Below are 26,398 nucleotides of genomic sequence, written 5' to 3'. Positions count from 1 at the left end.
TGTTGGCATTCTGTGCTGACACAGCACAGAATGCTTCTGCAGCAGTGTTGGCCTTCGACATCTGTAGCACCTTTTCTCACTATATTTCATACATCACAGTCATAGCATTGGACTGTATCAGTGGAAGAGTTGAAAACCTACTAGATGTAGGAAGAATGTTGATGGCATCAGTGGTCAGTGAACTGTGCCTAAAATGTGAAACACATCTGTGTTTGGAAGCCACCATGAAATGAAGCCTAAGCCCTATCAAACGCGAAACGAAGGTAGAAATGATCGAGCATATACCTAGACAAAGGTAACAAATTTCATGCTTTGTTAGCATTGTGCCCAAAATAAGTAAGGCTGTGAGGAGGCCTCACTTCAGTATGCATTTTTTAAACTGTAGCGAAGACTGACTGCAGCGCTGCATGAAAGGCACCATGACTGAATGGAAGAGACGTGGAGCAGCATGCTGCAGGTGTCGCCTTTTGCGCATGTCCACTTCGGTTGTGTTGACAATGCCTTTGTTGGGACGATCTCCAGGTTTCGCAGGCTTGAGTGAATAGAGTTCTGCGCCTTGAATCTGCAGAAGCTCAGTCTCGTGCCAACATGGGTATCATCAGCGCGATCGAAGTGGACCCGTTGAAAAAGTTGACACTCATAGCATACCACCAATGAAGTGGCTCTTGACTGTCTCTTACCCCTTTCCATCATCCATTATGTCAATGACCTTCCGTGCACTGACCAAAAATTTTCATATTAGGCCCCCCTCAAAGTTTCATTCTGGGTAATAATAATAATAATTGGTTCACAGGAAGGGAAAGGCGCAGTGTCTGTCACACTTGTGTCTGTGGACACCTGAACCGCGCTGTAAGGGAAGGGAGGAAGGCGGGAGTAAAAAGAGAGAAAGAGGAGCCGTAGTGGAGGGCTACGGAGTAATTTCGACCAGCTGGGGATCTTTAATGTGCACTGACATCGCACAGCACACGGACGCCTCTTCGTTTCGCCTCCATCGAAGAGGCATCCATGTGCTGTGCGATGTACGTTTCTTTTTTTGTCTGCAGCAGTTGAGGCAATTACTGCAGCTTTTTTTTTCCTCTGTGATTTTAATGTATTTCTTTAGCTGTTCTTTGGGATTTCTGAACGCCAAAGTACAAGAATTTTAGAAGTGTGTGCAGTGAAATTCCTTGATTTTTTTATTAGTTTTAAAATTCCCTTAAAGTTGTGGTTTGTTTTAGGCCTAATTTTAGACTGTAAAAATCGCTCGTCTCCGTTATGTTAAATCAATATGCCTAAACGCCTTCCTTAGCCAGCAAGACCTGTTGGGCTGCTTGGGGCAAGTTTGGCATCTGAATATTGCTTTACTGGGCAGGTCATTTTGTAGCTAGCTTTATTTTTACCTTTCTTTAATATCCTGCATTTAGTATGTTGCTATTGCTGAACTGTGCATGTGGAGTGTTGTACTGCAGTGTAGTGTGGTGCAAAAGGAGGTCTTTGTTCGGAACTTGAGACCATTATTATTTCTAGCTTTTGAGCATGTAATGCTCATTGGGACTTGTCCCTTCTGCTTGCACAAAAACCTGATCGGCAGGAATATGTGGGAAAACAGGACTACAATCACGTGACCATCTTATCCTTCCTTGTTCCTGCTTTGTTGCCTCCCAGCTTTGTTTTTGCTGGTGTTTCAGCGCAGGTGGGGCTTAAGACTTATGTAAGACTGAAAAATGACCCCTTGTATATGTCAAGCTGCACTGCCAACAAATTATGTGCGTAAGCTAAGTGTGTTGGTATTAGTAAGTGCTTGCAGATCTTTCAGAGCTGTTGATGAAAAGTAGCAGCACTGTGCTAGCAGGCTTCACCTGGTAGTGCATTGTTGCTGTTTGGCACTGCACCAATGAGGTGTAAACATTGGACACAGATTATGCATAGCAGGGAGCGCAACATTAGCAGTTCTTTTTAGAGCATGAATCTAAATAACATTCATTTAATCCTTTGGTCTGTACTGTGTGGTTCATTCTGAAGTACACTTGCATGAAAACGCACAAAGAACACGTGAAATGCACAGTGAACACTGTACATGCCATGTGCATTCCTCTCTAGTCTTGCACCTGCATGTGTATTAAGGTGAAAGCCTTTAAACTATCATCAATCAACTTCAGGTTACCATCAACGTCTGCTGAACGTTTAAAATGGCATATTTTTAAGATGCGTGTACGTGTCGAGCTTCCATAGTTGCCCATCTAACGTTGAACCTACCTGCTATGCACTTTAGATGTCCGCTCTAACAGGATAGTTTCAACCGCTACCAAGGATGTGGGATCGAATCCTGGCCGCAGTGTGATGTTAGTGCACGTTCAGGAACCCCAGGTGGTCGAACTTTCCAGTTCCCTTCACTCTGGCGTCTCTCATAGCTCGAGTCGCTTTGGGACATCAGACCCCATAAACCAAACCAACATTCAGGGTGCTTGGTGGAAGTTTAAAAAAGTGTCTGTATTCAACTTAATGTTAAGACTAAGTATCACAAAATATGTCCTGAAAAAAAAAAAAAAAAAAATGAGTGCACTGGGGAATATACACTGCAGAAATGCGAAAGCGGGAGCGTTGCTGCTTCACACGGTGCATCACGTTTGCTCTCTTTATTATTATTAACTAAATGCACTGTCATTATTGTAGTGTCGCCAGTAGTAAGGAGAGCCGGGGTCACTCACGCTGTTCCATGGCCGGGAGACGAGACGTTTATCGGTAGGACACAATGTATATACAGACATGATGATGTCACGCACACAAATCCAAGCACAAGTACAAGACAATTCACAGAATCGAAACAATGACTAACTGAAACAGAAACAAGCACTGAAACACATATAAATCACAATATAACATACTCCCTTCCTTGGGAAAAAAATATTGACAGATACATTGATTTGGAAAAGTGCTCTAACATAAAGATTCACTTGACACAGAACATGTAATATTTTTTTTTAAAGCAGTGAACACAAATAAAAAAACACACATTCTCTCTCTCTACATGCAAGAGAACTAATGCGCATTCGAACAGAGGCGAGAGGAGCGTTGTCCGCCTAGTGTGCTCTGATCTTGGCTCCGACATTAGGGGCGATTGGAACTCGAAACTATGCACAAGGGGAAGACTTCAAAAAAAATTTGTTTTCCCATACTCATCATGTCGTGCTGGTCGGGGCGGCCGTTAGTAAGGAGAGCCGAGGTCACTCGCGCTGTTTCATGGCTGAGAGACTAGAGCTGAGCCTCGTTTATTGGTGGGACGCGGTATATATACAGACGTGATGATGTCACGCACACAAATCCAAACACAAGTACAAGACAATCCACAGAACCGAAACAGAAACAAGCACTGAAACACATATAAATCACAATTTAACAATTATCATTGATATTGTCATCATTCTCATTATCACTAATTGCAGCATCATTGTAATCGCTACTGTCATCCCCACAGTAGACAAGGAGAATCATGATGTGCGTTTCATGATCCCGAGCGTGGCACAGTTGGTTAAAGCTCTCGGCTGGGGATCAGAGGGATGGAGATTCGATTCCCAGTGAAGACAGGATTTAAATTTTTCTGACGACGTCATCAGGATGATTGACAAGTAACACACCAGCGCACAGATCCCGCACACATGTTGTTCACAACTCTAGAGCACGTGATTGCGTTCCATGAGCCTAGAAAGTTTTTCACCTTAAACGTTTCCTATGCAGTAACATTGAAATAAAAGTAACAAGGGCGGCAAGGGAGGATCACGTGGTAGCAGTGGAAGCTCGACACTGCTGCATAATCCCTGATCTACTTCTGAGGTTGCATAGTATGCATAAAGAAGCTTCAGGACAACAACCACTCCTAAGGACAGTCAGTGCACAAAATTCCATATCTGTCTTGTTCAAAGAGATGACCTTCACTCATGCTTTTTTGACATTCAAGAATGTGTTGTGTCCCCACGAGGTCTGGTGGAGAACTGTGTACATCAATGCAGTTGTTCTTTTTGTATATTTATCTATTCCGCATGCTTTCAGTCCTTAAGAAATCCATAACGAAGAATAGGTAATGACAGAAGCCAGAAACTTGGGGGATTACAGGATGCTTTTATATTTTGAAGGTGGCATAGATAACTGTGTACAGACTGTAGTATACAGTTAGCATAAAAAGCTATGGCAGGAATACATTTGTGTTTGGAGGTGGCTCATATGTGATAATTTATTTTTATGTGTAGCAGAAGCCCGAACAGACCAGTAGAGACTTATACCATATGGAAAGTATAGCATTGCATTATTATTGTGCCACCCACAGCAGCCTTAACAAGGAAGTGTGCTGCATACAATAGCAGGCATTCAAAGAAGAAATGGGGAAGTGTTGGTACTGAAAGGGGGACAGTTTTACCAACACTAAATGGCAAAATTGGTACACATAGTGAGGATTCAGCAAGAAAATTCCTGCGTTTTCATGTGAGTAAAATGAACCATCATCTTACTCATGGTCTTATGGGCTGTTTTCCTTCCTTTAAACTACACACTTAGGTTTTCTCATAGCTAAATGTTTGTGACCTTCATTCCATGTGCGGATCAGAATACTTTTTTAGCTATCTTGAGTTCCTTTAGCTGTTTTGGCTGCAACATGTTTTGCAAACCAGCAGAGAGCTTTTGTACTGCTACTTCTGCTAACGTAATGGCAGAGCAAAAATGAAGGTTTTTTATCCCCACTGTTCTCTTTGAAATGAAACCTTTCCAAAAGCACAGTGTAACCAATGTGTCCGATGAAATTGGAGCATTCATTTGCACTCTGAAAGCTCTTTCTGTCTTGATAATGTTAATAACTGCCGGGCTTTGCAAATTCCAAGTTTAAAATTGCATCTCCATCGCTAACACAGATGTCAGAATTGTGAGAACATCAATTCAAACATTCAAAGCACACACAGGGGTTTCATTGTCCTTTTTGAAGCTGTTTTTTAACTGCAGACACTGCCGTGCTCATAAGCATGTAAACAGCACGATCACATCAGCTTTATTTTTGATACCATTGCTATTGTTGTTAAGCTAGTTGTCATTATATTTCATGAAATTGCATAGCTGCTTTTATTTAGCCTGTCATTAGAAAAATGCTGGCACCAGTTGAAATATTTACCATCATAAGCTAGGTGGAAATTTCAGTAGGTTATGGGGATTTTTGAGCTGCACTTTTTTTTTTTTTAAGTATGGCAGAATAATAGGTTATCAACTCTTGAAGTACAAACTTAATAACAAAATGTCTCTTCGGCAAAAAACAAAAGTTATATTTTATATCTATTGATGCCAATTGCAGCTGTTGAAGTATACTCTCAAATGTTTCCTGTTATAGAACGGCTTTGCATGCAATGTAACTACATCAGCGGTAAGATAAGCATTGCTGGTTTCTTGCTGAAGGATTTCATCCCTAAGGGTTTGACAGTTAATCAAAATTTATTTAGAAAATTTATTGGGATTTAAAAAACCTGTCATATTAGCAAAATTAAGCAGTTTGATACCAATGTGATGATAACTTACAACTTTAATATGGCATTGAAAGTCTTTATAAAGAGGCTGAAACATTCGTTGGTGAAACTAGTATTATTGTGGCTTGCACTCTTTGCAATCTGTTTTTAATGTGAAAAAAAAAAAAAAAGTGCAGGTTGTAAAGCCCTTCTTTCACATGGTTAAGTTGAAGTACGTTGAGTTAGGCGGTGCTGCATTGTTTTGAATTTATAGCCATGGCTCATTAAAACTAGTTGAGAGGTACGGCAGTGTGCCGTAATAGAGCTGCATGCAGGAATGCATGTGGACGCTGTGCTATGTCACAGCTAATTATGATCTGGTGGATGTAGTCATACTGATTCTTAGTTCTTTTTGCATTCACTATAACGCTCACTTTACATGGCCTTTCAGCATTAGGCTGCATAAAGATGAGTTTATTCACTGACACAAAAATTTGCTCTAAAGATCTTCTGCAGTACTCCCTGACAATACCATATCAGCAACGGGCATCTTGAACATCAAGCGTTTCATTAAACAACAACAAATTAGCAACTAAAGGATTAACTTCTAACTTGACAAACAGATGGAAATAAAAGTGTGGATAACAAACACAGGTAATGTTACCCCCAAAATACACACCAAGCCGGACAGTATTGTGTGTGCATTTCTGAATGCTGCATGCTAGTCCCACTTGCTTACGTTACTGAACTTTTAGTAGAATGCTCAAGTATGTGGAACTCTGAAAAAGTGCTTTAATCCTGCAACAGGAGTGGAGCACTTTGTTGTAAACAATAAGCAAAGCATGCCTTTTGTTTTTGAATTATGCCAGAATCGTGGTTATACTTCTGGAGCAAACACTTGAAATTTTTTATCACTGTGTCAAGATGTGTGTTTTTGACTTCAGAAAAAAAAAGTAAAGCTCGACATTCTAAAGCTCCAGCACTTGATATTGCCCTTGTTGTTCTAATATCGTATTGAATCAATATAATTTCATTATGATATGGAAAAGAAGGAACAGCTAACGGTCTAATCTAATTCGTTAATATATGAGAAAAGATCAATGTCATACAGAGAAGCTCTCAAAAACTGCATAATAGGAAGATTTCTTCGAAAGATGGTTGAGTTTCACTGCCGTTCGGGTCTTCCAAATTTATTTTTATACCCATTTTGGAGGGATCTATTGGGGTCATGTATAATTCATAATTCTTCAGTGTTGGCGCAGGAATCTTGGTACAGTGAGACTTGTTAATGAATGGAGACCTGAAAAGTTACAGTATTGTCTCAGGCCACCCATAAATTAAACCGAACACTTAGTTCTACCCTCACAAATGTATTGATTCAGCTTGATTGAATGAATGAATGAGTTAAACCCATGTCTACTGGATGGAGATAGAGGAAAGAAGCAAAACCTTTTTTTGCTGGTGTAGTTGGTCCACTCTGACATGAATAAAGCAGTGCAAATGGGATGAGAAAGAATTTGGGATCAATTAAATCTTGCCCTTGAGCATCTTATTAGGCCAATTTATTGATTTCATCACATTGTCAAATGAACTTTGGACTGTAAGGCAAAAGCATCTTTAGTTCACGAATTGTTGGGAAGCACCCAATCCTTATGCGGAATCAATGTTCTGTCGTTTGTGTTCATTTCTCGATCAGTGCGGCAGTGTACGGACAATTTTATACAAGATGCGCGGTGCCCGGAGTAGCTTACCCCTACCGATTTGGTGTTTACTGATCATTTAGGGGTGTTCTTGCAAACTTTGCTGTACCATTCCCATAAGAGTAGTGTATTGTAGCTGTTGTGGCTCGGGTCTCGAATCACTTCCATGGCTCTTGAAAGCTTGGGGAAAATCGGGGGCTTAGGTATTTGAGGCACTTTCTTGAGCTGGGGCAGGGTGGTGCAAGTCTCAGATCTATTTCGTTTAGATTATGTGCACTCTCAATAGTGTTTGAATAATAAAGCAATGTTCCAGTGGTGTAGTATGAAATAAGAAAAGAGCCTGGCAGATATGACCCAAATAGTCATTTGCAAGCCAACACATTTCAACTCTCCTTCGCTGTATGAAATTAAAATTTTTCTGAGGCTGCATTTTATCCACAAGCCTTCTGCTTTTTCTCTTTTATACGGTGGCCATGAACATATTGCATTAAGACTGCAAGGCTGTTGCACTTAATATGTAACAGAAGTATCTAGATTGGGTTACACATTCTCTCTTAATTTTTTTGCCAAACCTTCAAGTGCAAAAACTAAGAAGATATGGACGTTGCATGGAGGTTTATTAGTGGAATAAATGCATTACTTTTGTAATAGCCAGTGGAATTATGATGGGTACTTTCTCTGGTGGTAAACCTGCTTTGTTTTTCATCTATCTTTATCAAAAGTATTGTGTCTGGAACTCTTCGTTTCTACTTTCCCTCTGCCTCTCCTGTGCAACGTTGTTGTGTTGCCTCTTTGGAGAAGCATTTACAGGCTGATTGGAAATTTTCCCTTTGGTGCGTTATATTTATGGCAGCATGGAGGGAAAATGGAATATTGCATACATCACTGGAGAGCAACGTTTAATGTACTCCAGGAAACAAAGCTGCCAAGGACACGCAAATGTTGTTCTAACTTCGTCGATGTATCCCAGAATGGTGGTCCATAACTCTGATTGCGGCTGTGGAGGACATGTCCATTTCACGCACCTGTGTGCGCTTGCCTGCAAACGTGTGCTCTGCTTTCCTTGGGCTTGATGCTGGAAGAAACTTGCATGATGATTTGAGAAGCTGGCATGTCTCTGAGCGCGTGACACTATTCTGGCAAGGCCAGAATAGTGTGCCATGCAATAAAGAGGGTCATGAGATAAACATTTCTTTCTTTTGAATTTTACTAGCAGTGTACTGCTGCAGGCTGCCAAAGCATTGCTTTTTGTATCAAACTGAAGGATCAGAAACACCATTCTTGGGGTATTCTTGGCTAACCACCCCCTCCTGAAAAATGGAACCAGAATGTGCAGTTTAACAGCGGAGTTCTGAGATGGCAGGTGGCACTTCTGTGTCCTGGAACTGGTGGACTATCCTTGTGAAACTTTGTTTGGCTGAGATGCAGAGTGGTACAGTTAAGTTCAAATGTAATAACCATGACACATTGTCTGCTTCACCATTTCACTGTGCTGTCCTGCATCTCGGTCATTTACCAACTAGCTCACATTTCCCCTATATTGGAGGTTTTTGGTCTTGTACTGGAGGTGGTGCCGTGCTGTAAAAAAGTGCATAGGGGATGGAAGCAAAAGCATTGAACATGTACTGGGCAATAACTTTCTATGATGGTGTATTTTCTAGATGTATAATTTTGAAAATTTGTTGCAGTTTTGCTAGGTATTGACACAATCACCTAGACATTAAAATGTTCATTTACCACTCGCTGGTGGTGGAAGTGTAGTTGCCGTGTAGTTATTAGCCATAGTGTCAATTTTTATATGGTTCTCTATTGGCCACAGAGGACTAAGTGTTGAAATTGGTCCTCTGAGCTAAATTTTATGAAGTGCTTTCAGCATTATGCTGGCAGGTGGCGATTCTTAGTAGATGCTGCAAGCACCTATATTTCGTCTAAAAGAGAATGGGTCATACACTGAAATGATGCCCTTTGAGTGAGTGTGTGAAATGCTGACAATCATAATGCATGGAGCTGTCACACTATGAAACCTCGGATATTGTGGGCTTTTCTTTTTCCATTATTACTCTTACAGCACTGGTTTACACCTAAACGAGATATAAATATAATGTGCAGGTGAAGGACTTCTCCAATTCCGGCAGTGGCAGCAGCGTTTTGATGGAGGCAAAATGCAAGGCCCCCATGTGCAATGCGATGTCAGTGGATGCTAAACAAACTCTGATGGTTGAAATTTTCTGGCACCTTCTGCTATGGCGTCCCTCATAGCTTAAGTCACTTTGGAATGTTAAGCCTCTTAAGCCAACTAAACCAACTGTAGCATTTGCAGGAGGTCCACATTTTGCAGGAGCGCCCCAACTTTGTAGACGGGCTTCCAAGAGCCAGTTGCCCTGTGTTTTATCCCAGTGTGCTACAAGTCCTTTACACATATTACATTCCGGTATCTTGATTTTGTGGCATTCCTTTAAACATATTGAATCTTGGTATCTTTGTTAGATGTGGCTAATTTTTCACAGAGCCGGTACATGTGATAGTAGTGGTTTGTTCTTGTTAGTCCTGCGGTAGGTTATAAGAAGAAAAACTAAAGGAGGTGTGAGTAAACGAGAAATTTATTTTCAAAACATAAATATATTTCACACTGTACCATATCATATTTCAGCAGCGGTGTTAATAGCAGCTAATGTGTGGTATGATGACCAGTAGATACTGATGTTCACTGCAATGAGAGCAGTCACTTTTCAGTAATCCTTGTGAAAGTAATAAGCAGGTCGTGCAAAATGCAGATATTTTCAAATTTTAGCTCTCTTGTGTCTGCTTAGGTAGGCGCAAATAAAATTCTAAATTTTTATGATACTCTAAATTGTCTGTGCCCAGCACCTTTGGACAAGTCACCCTACTACACTCACCTTGGCTCGGGGCCAACTGTGGCCGCAATTAGAGAGATGCTAGAACGAAGGTGAGTCCAAGGTACTATATAACCACTTTAACTGTTTGCTATCACGTCATTTTTGTCAGTTAGTACATGGATTTTTTAATGTAAGCATTGCATTTTCTCATGTAGATTTAGATGGTAGATTCATACCCTTGCTGAGCAGTGTAGTTCAGCTATATGAATAATTTTTGACAGAAAGGTTATGAAAACTGGCATGATTTTGACAAAAGAGAGCAGTGCTTATATAGTAGCACTATTCACTACTGTCTCCTCCAGAGGTTGAAGAAAAATTTGTCTTCAAGGCTAGGGTCATACTGGCATTCATGGGCTGTTTATTCTGCTCAAGAAAGTTATAAGTAAAACTGGTGTAATATACAGGGTGTTTCGGTGAAGGTAAACCAGAATTTTTGTATTTGCAGACACTGCCAAACGGGTGAATTATGTTTTATGTAACCTGGCCTTTCTCCTTTGTGGGATGAGCAGCAAGCAGCAGGGAGCACTGCTGACCAGACAGGACAGGGTGGGTCACGCGGCAACGGAGCCATGGAGTGACATGTAGTGATTGAAGTCTCTTCATAGACGCTGTTTTCAAAAAGGACGTACAGTGGATGAAATTTGTTATGCCCCAGTGTTGAGGGAAGTCACTTTTTGAGAATTTATACAAATGATGTGGCTGTTACTAACAGCCAGCTACAAACCTCCAGTATGTTCAGGCACACGAGTGTAATAGTTAAAAGATAAATTATTTGAATTTAGTTAACCAGTTGGAAGGATTTACCTGTTTTCTGAAGTCGGCCTAGAATGGTAATGCAACGGCAACAAATATATCGATATCTCAAAAACACAGTTTTTGAAAATTCTGGTTCTCCTTCTCTGAAATGCATGGTATAGAACATTTTTGTAGATTGTTAGTAGAAAGCCCTGTATCCAACGTGCAGGTCCTTTAATGTATAACAGGCCATGTAGTACTTGTTAACTTCATTTTTGCCACTACTGATGTCACTAAACAAAAATCGAGATGCATTGAGAAGACTATAAGTGTCGCTTTTATTCCCATCACATGATAGTATCGTATCACATTCTGGTATTTTACTATCTGCTCATTATTAGCTATAGCAGACGTCTTAAAAGGTCTTAGCATTTTAACACTGTTTTTGCTTACCATTAGTGATTTCTTTGTTGCATCGTGGTATATGTTACACCATTTTAAGTATTTAAAGCTACCTGCATTGCTCCTAAAAATTTGACAAAAGCCATACTGCCTCTTGGAATGCTTTGTAAACTTCTGTTGTGAAAAGCATATTCCAGATTTCTTTGTGGCCACATTACTATTTGTAAAATTAATGCACGAAATTATTTTCTATTCTGCCTAGCCAAGTTCACATAATGAAAGTCATTATCTCGTGAGCATCATTTTGACTCTGAGTGTATACTGCTGAACTACAAGGCTATGTGGGTATTTGCAGAGGTGCTCACTTGCAGATTACACTGTTATTGAGAATGACGACATTGACTGGTGGGGGCAAGGTACAAATGGATGCAATCTGTCTCATTGCTGCCTAGGCTGAATGAGACGGGCACTGCGCTGCGCATTGAGAAGGTGCTGTACACGGGCAAGGAGGGCAAGACAAGCCAGGGCTGTCCGGTGGCCAAGTGGGTGATACGGCGCAGCGGCCCCACTGAGAAGGTGCTGGCAGTGCTGCGGCATCGACAGGGCCATCGCTGCCTGTCTGCCTACATTGTGATGGCTATCGTGGCCTGGGAGGGTGTCCACACTGAGATGGCAGACGACTTGTACCGCACTGTCGTGCACAAAACAGTCAACTTCGGCTTCCCCACTCAGCGCCGCTGTGGCACCAATGAGCAGTGAGTTCTGCTTTCTGCTTGTGAGGCACGACTTGTGCGCTACTATAAAGTGCATTCATGTAGCAAGTGGACAGACGTGAAACTGGTAGCTGTGTGTGAGAAACACTGATTGCACAGAATAGGAATACCTTAAGTGTATTGCAGTTAGTGTAGAGGTGTGTGTATAATGTGATGGGGAAATATGCACAACTTGTCCCGTTGATTATGATTGCATCACGACAACCTTGGCACATTAGTGATACTTTTGAAAGCAGAAACAAAGAAAATGGGGATTTATAGAAGAAAATCCAAGACCAAATTGTGACTCAAAGAATGTTAAAAATAAAAGGTAAATATAATATGTCAGACCAACTGGAAAACTTGTTACATTCTAGCAGCAACCATCTTGAATACATGTTGCAAGGTGCTGAAATCAGTGTATTTGATGTTTATTGCAACAACAACAACAACAAAAAGTTTTATTTTACAATGACAAAGGTTACAACAGGTCAGCTCAAGTCAGTAAGGCTTAGTGGGCTGTGCATAGCAGTCGAGGAGGACAGTGTCAAGGATGAGACCTATTGCCTTCTTAATATCAGTATAAACAAAAGATGTAATTTCTCTTAAACATGTATGGGGGAGAAATTTAAGTTGGTCTGTACAGACAGATTTTACTGCCTTTTAATGACAAAGACGTTATTTTACAACGTCTTCGCTTGTATAAGCTGGAAGAGACTTGAAAATGGAAGCAGGTGCTACTAAGTCCGGCCGTCTTCACAATCAGAAAACCACAAGTCATTGTGGCCGATTTTAGTGCAACTCATTACAAGCTTCTTTGGGAAGAAAGCCTATTCTTTACTGCCTAACCCCCATTGGCTGGTGCGGGATGTGACATCATGCACCACGTGATCAGCGGAGGTTTGCAGCTGTGGGCGAGGCAGCAATCGGCAGCTGTGCTTAGGGATGTGCAGAGCATAGTTGGGAATCCATGTGTGTGTGGACGAGGCTCTATGCTATTGCATTGATGCACGTAATGTAACTAAATGCCCCTCAGAGTTTTCTTTTTCTTATCTATGAGGCTAGGCAACACTGTAATACACTTGAAAAGAGTGCTCACGGAGGCCTTTTTTGTTGTGGACATCACGAGTTAGAACTGAATGGCGGGACAACTTTCAAGTTTAATTTTCTCTGCTATAAATGGATCTTTTACTGCTGGACAAACATCACCACAGCTCAATAGAGCCGTAGAACTGGTTTTGACTGAGAAGAAAAGTGTGTGTAGTTGCCCTTAATATCCATTTAGCTATTCTTTTCAATGATGGCATTGGCAGTATAAGGTGCTAGTTTATAACCTGTACAATGCTAGTCCCAAGAGCCTCCATAGTTTTATGAAAGAGTGCATTAGTCAATAAATGTACAGTGCCATCTGCATACTGTCATGGACAATAGGGCTAGACGTGCCTAAAAGACAGGGCGAAGCTATACCAGCAGTCAGAGTTCCGCACCGAGTGCATGAGCCGACTTCAGCGTCCTTTTCTTCCAGGCGCCACCTAAGAATCTCGGGAACACCAGATGGAATTACTCCCCCTCCTAAAAAAAAACGAAAGCAGAGGCTGAGTGCAAGCGATGGGCGATGCAAGCGAAAACAAAAGATAGCACAGAAAACAAACAAAAAACGGAAGCGGGATAAGGTGCCCTACATTAGAACGAAACAAGTGCATAGTACACTGCGCATTACCACGTGAAATACGGCTTCATGCGGACAACGTGCACCACTTCGGAGCGTGGTTGTTGACGCGAGGGTTGCACAGTACCCGCTGGAAGAACTTCGTATGTCACTTCCGTGACACGCGCAGAACTTCGTAAGGTCCAAAGTAATGCGACATAAGTTTTTCAGACAAGCTGGGTCGGCGCACCGGTGTCCACACCCAAACTTGCTCTCCAGGCTGGTATGTGACGTGTCGATGACGGAGGTTGTAGCGACGCATATCCTTGCCCTGCTGTTGCTGAATGTGAATGCGGGCAAGTTGACGTGCTTCCTCAGCGCGCTGAGCAAACTGTTCGGCGTCTGGCGTAAGAAGATGATCATCTGTGCAGCACGGAAGCATGGCATGCAACATCGTCTGAACGTCACGTTCATGGAGCAGGCGAAATGGCGTTAAACATGTCGTCTCTTGAATGGCAGTTTTGTAGGCATATGTGACGTACGGGAGAATCTTGTCCCAGGTCTTGTGCTGGGAGTCTGTGTACATTGCAATCATGTCGGCGATCATTTTGTTGAGCCTCTCCATGAGGCCATTCGTCTGTGGATGATAGGCAGTTGTTTTGCGATGGCTCGTGTGACTGAGCTCAGAAACGTTGCGCATAAGTTGTGCCGTAAACGCCGTGCCTCGATCGGTGATGACTTGGGACGGTACGCCATAGCGCAACGCGATTTGCTGCATAAAAAACTGGGCGATCTCAGATGACATGCCACACTTCACCGGCTTGGTTTCCGCATACCGTGTGAGATAGTCGGTCGCGACTATAATCCATTTGTTACGGACCAATGTCAGCGGAAATGGGCCGAGAAGGTCGATGCTGATTTGATCAAACGACATCCGGGGAGGCGCAATAGGTTGGAACAAACCCACTGGTTTGAGAGGCGGCGCCTTTCGACGTTGGCACTCACGACAGCTTCTGACGTAACGATGAACGGCGTCAGCAAGCTTAGGCCAATAATAGGCTTGACGAACTCGGGCGAGTGCGCATGCAAAGCCCAAGTGGCCAGAGGTGGGCTCATCATGGCAAGCAAAAAGGATATCGGCACGGAGGTCAGCCGGCACTACAAGGAGGTACGCTCGGTCAACAGTGGTTGAGTTTTGCTTGAATAGAACGTCATTCCGAAGACAGGAAGCAGACAGGTTCCGAGCAAATTGGCGAGGGATATCAGCAGTGCGACCCTCCAGGTGATCAATGACAGGTCGAAGGTCCGGGTCAGCTCGCTGTCGGGTCATTACGTCTGGAGCACTCACCAGTCCAAGAAAACCGGTCTCGTTGACCGTGCTCTCGTCGACTAAACCAATGGGTGCACGCAACAGCGCGTCAGCATCTTCGTGCTTCTGGCCAGATTTATACACAGTGATGTACTCAAATTCTTGGAGGCGAAGGCTCCATCGTGCTAGGCACCCCGATGGGTCACGGAGGTTAGCCAGCCAGCACAAAGAATGATGGTCGATGACGACTTTAAATAGGTGGCCATAGAGGTAAGGCCTGAATTTCATGGTTGCCCGCACAACCGCAAGGCATTCCTTTTCCGTAGTGGAATAGTTTGTCTCGACGCGGGAGAGCGTGCGGCTGGCATACGCGATGACCTTTTTGACGCCTGCTAAGTGTTGAACGAGTACAGCGCCGAGGCCGATATTGCTGGCGTCGGTGTGGTCTTCGGTGTCAGCATCTTCATGAAAGTGCGCAAGAACAGGGCTCATTTGCAATCATCTGCACAGTTCTGCAAAAGCCTCTTGTTGCTCGGTGCCCCACACGAACTGTGTATCATCACACGTGAGGCGAGTCAGGGGGCGGCAACCTTGGAAAAATCTGCAATGAAGCGGCGGTAGTACGCGCAGAGACTCAGGAACCGTCTCAAACTTCTCTTGGATGCAGGAGTGCGAAATTTGGCGACAGCAGAAGTCATGTCGTGGTCTGGCCTCACGCCAGCAGCGCTCACGAGATGACCGAGAAACTTTTTGTAGCCAAAGTGACATTTCTGTGGCTTGAGTGTTGAGTCAGCTGACCGAAGGGCGTCTAACACTGTGCGCAGGCGTTGAAGGGGTTCGGCAAAGGTTTCAGAGAACACGATGACATCATCGTGGTAAACTAAACAAATTTGCCATTTGAGGCCAGTGAGGACTGTGTCCATCATGCACTGAAAAGTAGCCGGTGCCAAAAATAGGCTGAAAGGCAGCACTTTAAACTCATACAGACCGTCTGGGGTGACAAAAGCCATTTTTTCACGGTCCCACTCATCGACCTCAATCTGCCAGTACCCGCTCTTCAAGTCAATTGAGGAGAAGTACTGGGCGCAACGAAGCCTGTCGAGCGAATCGTCGGTACAGGGCAGCAGGTAGACGTCTTTTTTAGTGATGTCGTTCAATTTTCTATAATCAACACAGAAGTGAAGGGTCCTATCCTTTTTCTTTACCAGCATGACAGGGGACACCATGGGTTCGATGACACCATCAGAAAGCATCTCCTGAACCTGTGTCTGAATCGCTCCACATTTCGTCGTGGAGATGCAGTACGGCTGCTGGCGTATAGGGCAGGCATCGTCGGGTGTAATTATGCGGTGTTTCACAAGAGGCGTTTGCCGAATTTTCGATGAGGTCGCGAAACAAGCGCTGTATTCTAGGAGGAGAGAACGCAGTTCGCACTGCTGTGTTTTTGAGAGATCTGTACTAATTTCAAGACGGTCAAGAGATGGGCGCACATATTCAACTGCTCCGAACGTAGAACATTCAGAAACATCCGCTAAGGAGTCAGCGAATGCGATTGCAGTAGCGTGGAAAAGATGACGGGGTTCGTTCGTGAAGTTAGTCACCAGCAGCTGAGATCGGCCGTTACGGAGGTGGATGAGACTGCACGCCGAGGTGATGCTGTGGGGAAGCAGAAGGGACTGGTTGCCCTTAGTGACCGCCGACTTGTCACGTAGTTCGTCGCAGGTAACAGTCACAAAAACACTGGAACATGGCGGAATAGAAATGCTCTCGGCGGCAATTCGTAGGGTGGCATGGCGGCGTTGGCGATTCTCGGTGTCAGTATCAGCAGCCTTCTCGTTCAAAAATGTCACGGTACGCTTCCGGAAATCGATAATGACTCCATACTCCCGGAGAAAATATACACCAAGGATACAGTTGCGGGAGCAGTCAGGTATCACGAGGCAGCTGACAACAAACGTGGAGTTGCCAATTTGGACTCTCGCCGTGCGCTGACTACTCGTTGTTACAACATGTCCACCAGCGGTGCGAATCTGTGTGCCAGACCATGGCGTCATTACTTTTTTAAGATGCGCCGCGAGCTTCTCACTTAAAATCGAAAAATCAGTGCCAGTGTCTACCAATGCGCTAACCTTATAGCCGTCGAGGACCATGGGTATATCCAGCGAGATACTGTCTTTCTGTGTACGAACTGTCGTTGGGGTCGTCAAGTCGCGGTCGCTCACAGGTCGCGTTGTCGGGGGGTCTTCGTGGCGTCGATTGCAAGCGGCCTCGCCCCTAGAGGTCGCTGTCTTTAGTTTTCCTGACGCGGACTAGGCAACCGTCGCTGCGCCATCCAGGAGGAGCTGGGCTGCGACGATGGTCGGCGTGGAGATGGAGAGTGTGACTGTCGCTGGGAAGTTGGCGCCATGCGCTGCTGGTATAAGTAGTCCTCAATCTCATGACGTCGTTGGCCTAGTGGAGAGCGACGCATGTTGATGGGAAATCTGTGCAGTCCCAGTCCTCAATAGGGACACTGGCTATACAGATGACTTGGTTCCCCGCAATGGAAGCACAGGCGCTGGTGATTTAGGGCGCGCCACAGGTCCGCCTTCCGCTGGTGTGGTCGTCGGTTGTCGATGTGCGACTCAGTTTGTGCGGAATAGAGTGAGCCTTGATTGGGCGGCTGTAATGGCTTCGTAGTAGGCGCAGGGCATCGCAACTTATCTGCATACGTTGGACAATGGTACTCCGCAGGAAAAGGTGGCGGATCAGGAGATGGTACTGAAAGCCTCAGTGCTTGAAGCTCTTCACGGACAATGCCAGTTATAGAGCCGACCATCGGCTGAGGAGCACTGAAAAGCATCTTGAGCTCTTCGCGTAAAACAGAGTGGATGATGTTGCGAAAATTCTGGGTGGCCCCGAAGGCCGAAAGCAGCTCCGCAACCGAAGCGGTGAGTACCGGCCTGTTATAGGTGGTAGACCGCTGCTGGAGCCATCCGCTCCATTGTGACAGCTTCCGCAAGAAACCCGGCAACTGTGCTCAGTGGATTACGCACGAGACCAGCAAACAGTTGTTCCTTAATGCCGCGCATGAGGTGGCGCACCTTTTTGTCTTCGGGCATGGCCGGGTCAGATCGTCGGAAGAGCCGGGTCATGTTCTCCACATACGTGCTTACAGTCTCATTCGGCATCTGCATACGGGACTGTAAGGCCCTTTCTGCGCGTTCTCGCCGATCTGCACTGGTATAAGTCTCAAGGATGCGTCAGCAGAACTCGCGCCATGATGTTAGGGTGTCTTCTCGGTTCTCATACCACATACGAGCGCCATCTTTCAGGCTGAAGAAGACGTTTCTAAGCTTGGCGGCGTCGTCCCAGTGATTGAATGAGGTGACCCGTTCAAACTGGACGAGCCAGTCTTCAACTTCTTCGGTCTGACTGCTGTGGAAGGGCTGAGGCAGTCGTGGGTTCTGCAAAGTGTAGTAAACAGGAAAATGCTTGTAACAGTGAGATAGAACTTTTGGACTGAAAGAATCCAGACTACACTGCGCTTCAAACATGGTGTTGTTCTTGACTACAAAGCTGTGGATAATTTGGAGCAAAATTTCCATCATTGCTGGTATGACTGAAATAGGCCTGTAGTTCTCAACTTTTTTTAACCTTTTGATTGAGTGCCACATATTTCAGTAAATGAAGGGACCAGTCCAAAATGTTTTCGAACTCATGTAAAATCGAGAGCCGTAAGGAGAGTTTAAGATGCAGCAAGAGCTCCGGTGTGGGACTCGAAGGGTTAATGAACTGTCTTTATATAACAGCTTAGTTATAACAATTTCTAATTGAATAGGAATAAAACAATGAGAATTAAACCAATTGGCTTGTGGAGAAGGACTGACTGCAATACTGATAGATTATGCTGTCTAGGTAACACCGAAATATTAGAGCAATGTTCCATTTTTGTTTCAGTCGAACGCTGTTTTGATGTTGTTACTGTCCTTTTTTTTCTAATGTTTGAGCGATGTTACATATGAAGATTAGTGTAATGTTTCCATAAACATTTAAACAACATACATCTAATATGTATGCAATATAAAGCGTAACATTTGAGAAAATGTAGAGCAACCTTGCACAAGCATGTAGGCCCACCACTCTTGATGGTACATAGCTTGCATGCTTTGCAAAGACCACAATACAGCACAACTCCATAATACAGCACAACTTCTACTATCACCTCTGAACAAATAGCACAGAGTCAAGCTTTTATATCCATCACAGACGGGTATGCAACGAGTCATAGTGGCAAATAGATAATAATCAAAACTTTCTAACAAAATGTTAGGGTTATATGCTTGCATTCTACGACGGGCATCACCTGAAAGCTCTAGTTGCAAAGAAGTGTTATTGAAACAACATGGTTACTGGAAGAAAAAGGGCAAAAGTACTGGGACTCAGTGTTTGAAATATATATGCTGGGTTGCTTTATAGTTATGATGCAAATATTATTTAACGTTTAGCAGACAATATTAGATTAACATTTGTTTGTAACATTAAAATAATGTTTGCAATGCAACATGAAACATTGTATAGCATTATTATAACATTCAAAAGTCAACATTAGTATAATGCTTCTTTTGCATGTTCTACTAATGTTACAACTATGTGACAGAATGTCAGACAACCTTCAGGCAACTTAGATAACAATTTGTAACATTATTCTAATGTTCGGTGCACGGTGGAAGAAAGAGAGGTGCTCCGATGGCACGGCCGCGCTGCAGCGATCGAGCGGCCGCTTAGTGTGGCTGGAAGTGAGGGCCGCCGCCAGGGCCAGCACATGTTCTAGGGGCCACCCTCTCCACCGTTTCTGCTGGCGTGCCTTTGGAGCATCTGGAACTAATGTTACAACTATGTGACAGAATGTCAGGCAACCTTCAGGCAACTTAGATAACAATTTGTAACATTATTCTAATGTTCAGTACACGGTGGAAGAAAGAGAGATGCTCCGATGGCGCGGCCGCGCTGCAGCGAGCGAGCGGCCGCTTAGTGTGGCTGGAAGTGAGGGCCGCCGCCAGGGGCAGCACATGTTCTAGGGGCCACCCTCTCCACCGTTTCTGCTGGCGTGCCTCTGGAGCATCAGCGCGCGCTGATAATTTCCCACTTAAATCAGCATTAAAAGGCCCCAACCCTTAGATATTTCTTTTCCGATATTTACACCCTGACTTCTGAGTAGGTAGAAACTTTCGTAACGCTGACTAAACAAATAACTCCATTTCCGAGCAAACAGAGATGCGTCGTCTGCTCGAGCAGACGACACGCTGCACTTGCCGCTCCGGAGCACGCACCGGGCGTGCTTCTAGCGGATTGTTGCCTTGTCTGGCCAATTAAACAGCAGCGTCATGGCCGGTGCAATGTCTCTTGGGTAGCTGTTCAACGCACGTGCAATGGAGCCCGCCCCTTGTTCGCACGGCAACCAGACGCCTATAACACGGTGATGAAGGAAGCAAGATCACAGCGCTGTCGAGGAGGTTTGGGCGCCCGCTTCCCCCTCGCGGATGCGACAGCTGTTGCCACATGAGAAACTGTGCTGCGCCAGATGGTATCAGAATGAACGTGGTGCTCCAGTGGCAGAGTGAAGTACCGAACATAAAGAAAAGCAAAGCTATCTGTAGCTGGATGCTTGTGCCTATCTCGGATGACGGCATCCACACGGTCAGACTGTGTCTTTTGCCGCGCATTCGATATGGAGCTCACACTTCATGCTGGCACGCATAGCCTGGACTGAATGAAAGAAACAAACTGTGCACAAGAATGAAGGTAATGTGCGTCGTCGAATGATAAAAATAAACGATTACAGCCAAGAAGCATTGTTTTAATGAGGCAGTTCTCCATGACCTTCAAATTTTTCTTCGATTCACTAATAATATTTGGAATATGGTGCTTGCTCATTGAACTCTATCCTATTATTGTGAAATCCGTGTTTTGGTGAAGGTAAAATTCGAAAAACATCTCTATGCTGTCCGATGCCACAAGCGCATCAGGAACACCATGCGTACAGATTTCTGAATCATTCACTATGGTGCCTGCCAGCTAATTTTCAACTTGGTGACATAAATGACTAAATGCAATATTATGCCACAATAGTTCGCGATTCACAAATGTCGTAGAATCTTGAAACCGGCGTCGTGCTCCGAGACTTGCGCATAGGCGTTATTGGAGTGGCCATAATTATTAGTACAACGAAATTATGCAATATGCTTTTAATGAATTTAAAAGCTGAAGTAAAGGAGAATAGGTGGACAAAGTTTAAGAGATATAAAAAAAAATTACATGTCTTCAGAAATTTTCATTGTGCATTGTTTTCTTGAAATTAGTGCGATCGTAAATCTTTATTGAAACGTTATATAAATATAAGCTTTCGCAGTTTGATAGATAAATATGCTAACAGACACAATTTCACTTCCTGGGCCGATTTCGCCCCACCGCGGTGGTGCAGTGGTTAAGATGCCCGACTACTCTACCCGAGTACCAGGGCTCGATCCTGACTGCCAGCGGCTGCGTTTTGATGGAGACGAAAAGAAGAGGCATCCGTGTGCTGTGCGATGTCGGTGCATGTTAAGATCCTCGGGTGGTCGAAATTGTTCCTTAGCCCTCTACTACGACACCCCTTGCTCTCTTTCTGCTTTCACTCCCACCTTCCTCCCTTCCCTTAAGGCGCGGGTCAGGTGTTTCTTATAAATTTGGTGGGAAGAAGTAGCCAGAACCGCTATGCGGCACCCTCTCCTTTATTGTTCATGCAAATATAGAAAGCCAACACTTCCCAAAAAGAAAAATTAATTGAATACAAATAGAAACTTGCATATTTTTAGTGAGACCATTTTCAGCTACCTAACTTTATTATACTTTCTGTAATCAATAACGAAAGTTCTCAAAAACAGCAGAGAACATAACCGCATCACTCCACTCCTTTGTTATTATTAATTTCCTGTGCCCCGAAAAAAAAAAAAAAATTGGCAGCAACACCAATTGCAGATATCTTTTTGCAGTCATCGGTCAACAATATACCAAATTATAAAATCAATTTATAAGGTCGGCCGACCATCCTTTGTTTGATCTTGCATGGAATTTTCAAATTGCGCTGTAATGTACGACACGCACATGTGCATGGTAACAAAAAGAAATGCGAGCAAAGACATGCCTACGGGTTCCGCTGTTTAAATTTCTTGCATTATGTTTACATTTGGGCTGCAGCAAAAGCCTTCTACAATTGTCTGTAATGCAATAAATCAGGACATTAGCGTTTTTTGTTATCAACCAGAAAAAAGAACGGCGAGAAGAAATTCAAACATCGGAGTATGCGAACGTAACTGTTTTCGTTGTTTTCTTTTGGCGCGACAGTACCTGAAACTTTGCACATATGTTGGTAGCTGTGAAGGCTCACATGGTTGCCGTGCACTCCTTTGGATGCTTTTTACACGCCGCTCACAGAAGTGCTTTCAGGAAATATTCTCTTACTCGTGTTTGTCGGAAACTGCAAAGCTGCATATCAGTTAAGAATTCATTCATGCGGCCCCAAGTCGAATTATAACCCAGAAAATTTGCAGAAATATAAAGGGGCATACCTTCAAAAAAAAAAAAAAATTGTGTCAAGCTGGCGAACGTCCCTATAGCGCCCGTCCCAGGCGCGCCCATAGAAACGCAAGCGAAACGAGCGACGAGATAGGCTCCCAGTACCAGTGCTGCTCCTGGTGGCCGCGTCATGCATAAAAGTCACACTAAGCGGTCGCTCCCGGCGCCGTCGGAGCTCTTCTCTTTCTTCCACCATGGTTCGGTGCTACCTGGGTGGAAGTCGGCCATGGTGGTATCGTCAGTTCCTGCAGCTTTATTTAAGTCAAAACTTAAAAATAACTTAAAATTATTTTTTTGAAGGTCTTGGAGTGTAATGGAAAAAGAAAAAAATGGAGATGATACTGTGGAATACAGTGACTGAGGAAAATGAACCACATGAAGTAAATCTCTGCATGGACTGCATGGGGTTTCTTGATAGTTGACAAAGTTTTACATGGAGGGTATTTCTTACTATATATAAAAAAAAAAAAAACATGTATTACAGTAGCAGCGTTTAGTGCCCTGAATCATAGCAATCATTTTGTTTCGGAGCATCCTGAAAGCCTCTTTGAGATCTGTATTATTGGGACAGCGTTTGGAGCGCACCCAAAGGGTATCCTCTTTTGCAACAGCTTTTAAATAGTTGTTAAAAAGTCATGCAAGATTTGGATTACGCTCTCTTTAATTACTACAGCCTTTTGTGGAGTGACTTTCATGGAATCTAACACTTGCTCAAAGCAATTGTAGCCATTAAAGGGATTATAGGGATACAAGAAGGCAAATTGAAGTTAACCTCTACATGCAGGTTACTGTGTTCTAATGACAAAGGTGCCTTATTTTGCATGAAATTTTTGGCATTTCTTGCTGTTTATGGACATAATAAGAATTCTCCTGTTTAGCAATAAATCCACCCACTTAGCCTTTCATGCATTCTGTTTGACCAAATTCATGATGGAAAATAGCGCGCAAAAGTGCACGAAGGACAGAAGGAAGACACGGACAAGCGCTACGGACAAGTGCTAGCGCTTGTCCGTGTTTTCTTTTTGTCCTTCGTGTACTTTTTCGCGCTATTTTCCATCATGAACGTTAACCAACTCGCCCAATTTTCGGCATTACTTAACGTGATTTCTAGTTCAGTGGGTTCTTTTCCTTGTAAAAAAAAATAGCGCTTGTCCGTGTCTTTCTTCCGTCCTTTGTGTACTTTTTCGCGCTATTTTCCATCATGAACGTTAACCAACTCGTCCAACTTTCGGCATTGATCAAATTCTGTGCCTTTTTTCAGACGAACATGCGCGTGCCAAGGAATCGACTCAGAAACCTGTGGTGCTTCCTTTTCATTTGGCTGCTCATGGAGCATGTACTACAATGGCTGCAAGTACGCAAGGAGTAAAGCTGTTCGCAAGTTCAAACTCTCGGAACAGTCTGAAGTAAGTGCACATTTTGAAGTGGCATAGGCCATTTGCTCGGCCTTTTTATTGCCCTTTTTATTTGTATGCACTCTGCTGCTCCTGGTTGTAAATTTTAGCAAGCACTCTTTCTTAAATTCCAAAACAACTACACAAAGATATAAAGCATTAAATGAAGAACCTCAAGATTGCTGCATCACACCCTGCGATCTGCAAACAAACTGCAAACATGTAGAAACCTTGTATAGTCGATCTGCCATATTAAGACTGTAGCAACTTGTTTCAGTTGGGCTTCACACTTAATGCTGGCAGCTGTGCTGGTGTGAACTGTGGTAGTGCTCTTTTTGAGGCATAACTATGGGTCCGTACATAGGTAGTATGGCTGGGTTAAACATAAAAGTTGTTGACTACACTCTCGAAAACGTAAATCAGACAGAAAAGCTTTCTTTTTTGTCTATAAGGTGAGTCATACTGGGGAAAGTATTTATTTCATCAGCCAAATTTCTGTCCCCCTTCTCTTTATTGCTGAAATTTTTTTAACTATTTTACTAAGCATATTTAAAGCACCCCATAATTTTCTTGGATTTCCTGGAATAAAAATGAGTTCATTATGTGAGTAAATGTATGAAATGACTTTTTGCCCAGTAAACAAAGGGTAGTATGTGAAGCTTTGTCACTTTTATTCTTGTTATTGCTGTTTGGTTGAAATTTCGCCAGCCTACACTGTCCGCAAACAGCGCCCCCAAGGAAAGGCGTTCTCTTTACCTGGGTGCTTGCCCCCCATGAAAGCTCCTTCGTCACTCCTCAAGTTGCTGAAACGCCACCCATTCTAGTCCATGTTGATGCATCATATCTTGCTCAGGTTTGCTCCAAAGCCATTACACATGCAAGCGGTTCACAGTCCTGACCATCCACCGTGTTTCTCGCGCACTTTCTTTGCTGAATGGCCCCACGAGCTGGCTGCTAGGTTAGGCTTTCTGCCTGCAAAATTATTTGTTCATTGCCACATACAAGTCCAGGCATCCATGTCGCTATACAGATTGTTTTTCTTGTCACCCTGTGGAGTTGCCTGGCTCGAATGAGACCCACGCCGTGCCTAGTTTCTTCGTTATTTTAGTTTTTAAGAAATCGGCATTAGTCGAGCCCTGACTTCTTATTAAGGCTGCCTTACTGAATGCCTCAACTCTGTAACCATGAATGCATCCTTACATGATTACTTTTTCTCCTCGATGGCAGTTGCCTAAATGTCCACACTGACAGGCCTGAGTTACTGCTTGCAGTTCTGCAATGACTCCATTTATCTCTCCTGCAGGAATTCTACGACGTGCCTGGCACCGTCCATCTTGGCATGTTGCGCATATGCGACTGTGTGTGCTGCCTTTTATTATTATTTTTTTATTCTGTCCTAGTTTCCACTGCACTGTAGTGTTCACTCTTGCTACCTCTGTCAGCATAGGAAGAATCACCCATTCTTTGCACCCCTTGGACCTAGTGACATTTCCCCTAACCTTTTATTGTGGTTGTCTCGATGTGCAGTGTTCTTTCCTCGACACCCCTCTTGAGCACTAAATGAATCGCCATTGCCAATTATTATGTGACCAGGTGCACCACGCACGTCTGTTAACTGCTATTTGCACTACTGAATTTAGAGATTTTCTTCACTATTTATACTCCATTACAATTGCACAGCGAACTTGGCGGGTACACTGCCAAAAGCTGTAGGTGACAACCTCCACTGATGTTTCTCCCACACAAATCCACCACATCCCTCTCTCATAGCCTGAGTTGAGTTGCTTTTGGGCATTAAACCTTATAAGCAAGACCAAACTTACTACATGCTACGGCCTTACGAACGTGGTTTCCATATCCCTACGCTTCAGCTGACCATAATGTTTGGAATGTCACTCTATATCGTATGCTATGTTTGTCTTGAATTCGCACTGCCCCAACATCGGCGGCTCAGCTACATAGCACATGCGACACACCATCGCTGACAGAAGGCTGTTTCATAGCAATGCGCCCAAGGAAGGATTGAAGGTGGATCTCGGGTTGGGCACCATTTGCATGTCTGTTTTTACAGCCAAGCATTTGGAAGTTCATTGTGCTGGAAACTACAAAGCAACCTTCGCTTTATGGTAGCATGCTTAGGTTGCCTGTATTGTAAACTTCGCATTCTTAAAACTTCTGTGGGCACCTATACATTTTCATGTTGCATTATCTTCATGAGCAAATTTTTATGCATCGTGTAAGGGTTCAGTGTCGAAGAAAACCATGTGTCACCAGTGAATGTATTGTTTGTGACTGAATAATCTAAGGAACCATAAGGAACGGTCAGAAGAATTCAGAGAAAGATCCATATGAAACCAAAGTTGGTAAGGAAGTTCGTGTAACATAAGTAAACAATAACAATAATTAAGTGGTTTTAATTAGGGCTGGTACTGAGGGTCAAACCCAGGTCCTTTGGTTGCGAGATCATAATGCTGCTCACATATGCCACGAAGACTCGTTGGTTTAGGTT

At 43.7% G+C, this 26,398-nt stretch overlaps 1 protein-coding gene across 6 annotated transcripts in view; it reads left to right on the top strand.

The window, feature by feature from the left end:
* Tet (Ten-Eleven Translocation (TET) family protein) overlaps nt 1-26,398 on the top strand; it is a 213,772-nt gene that overhangs the window by 160,834 nt on the left and 26,540 nt on the right. For all 6 annotated transcript variants that reach the window (XM_084588460.1, XM_084588461.1, XM_084588457.1 and 3 more), the window contains 3 exons: nt 10,022-10,103; nt 11,643-11,945; nt 23,757-23,901. In XM_084588460.1, the coding sequence (XP_084444586.1) occupies nt 10,022-10,103; nt 11,643-11,945; nt 23,757-23,901 (530 nt within the window). The remainder of the gene's footprint in view (nt 1-10,021; nt 10,104-11,642; nt 11,946-23,756; nt 23,902-26,398) is intronic.

The sequence above is a fragment of the Amblyomma maculatum genome, chromosome 1, assembly GCF_055883805.1.
Source record: "Amblyomma maculatum isolate TAMU_Amacu chromosome 1, ASM5588380v1, whole genome shotgun sequence".
NCBI classification, from domain to species: Eukaryota; Metazoa; Arthropoda; class Arachnida; order Ixodida; family Ixodidae; genus Amblyomma; species Amblyomma maculatum.
Note: the sequence above shows the minus strand (reverse complement) of the source record. Positions and strands in the feature narration are given on the sequence as shown.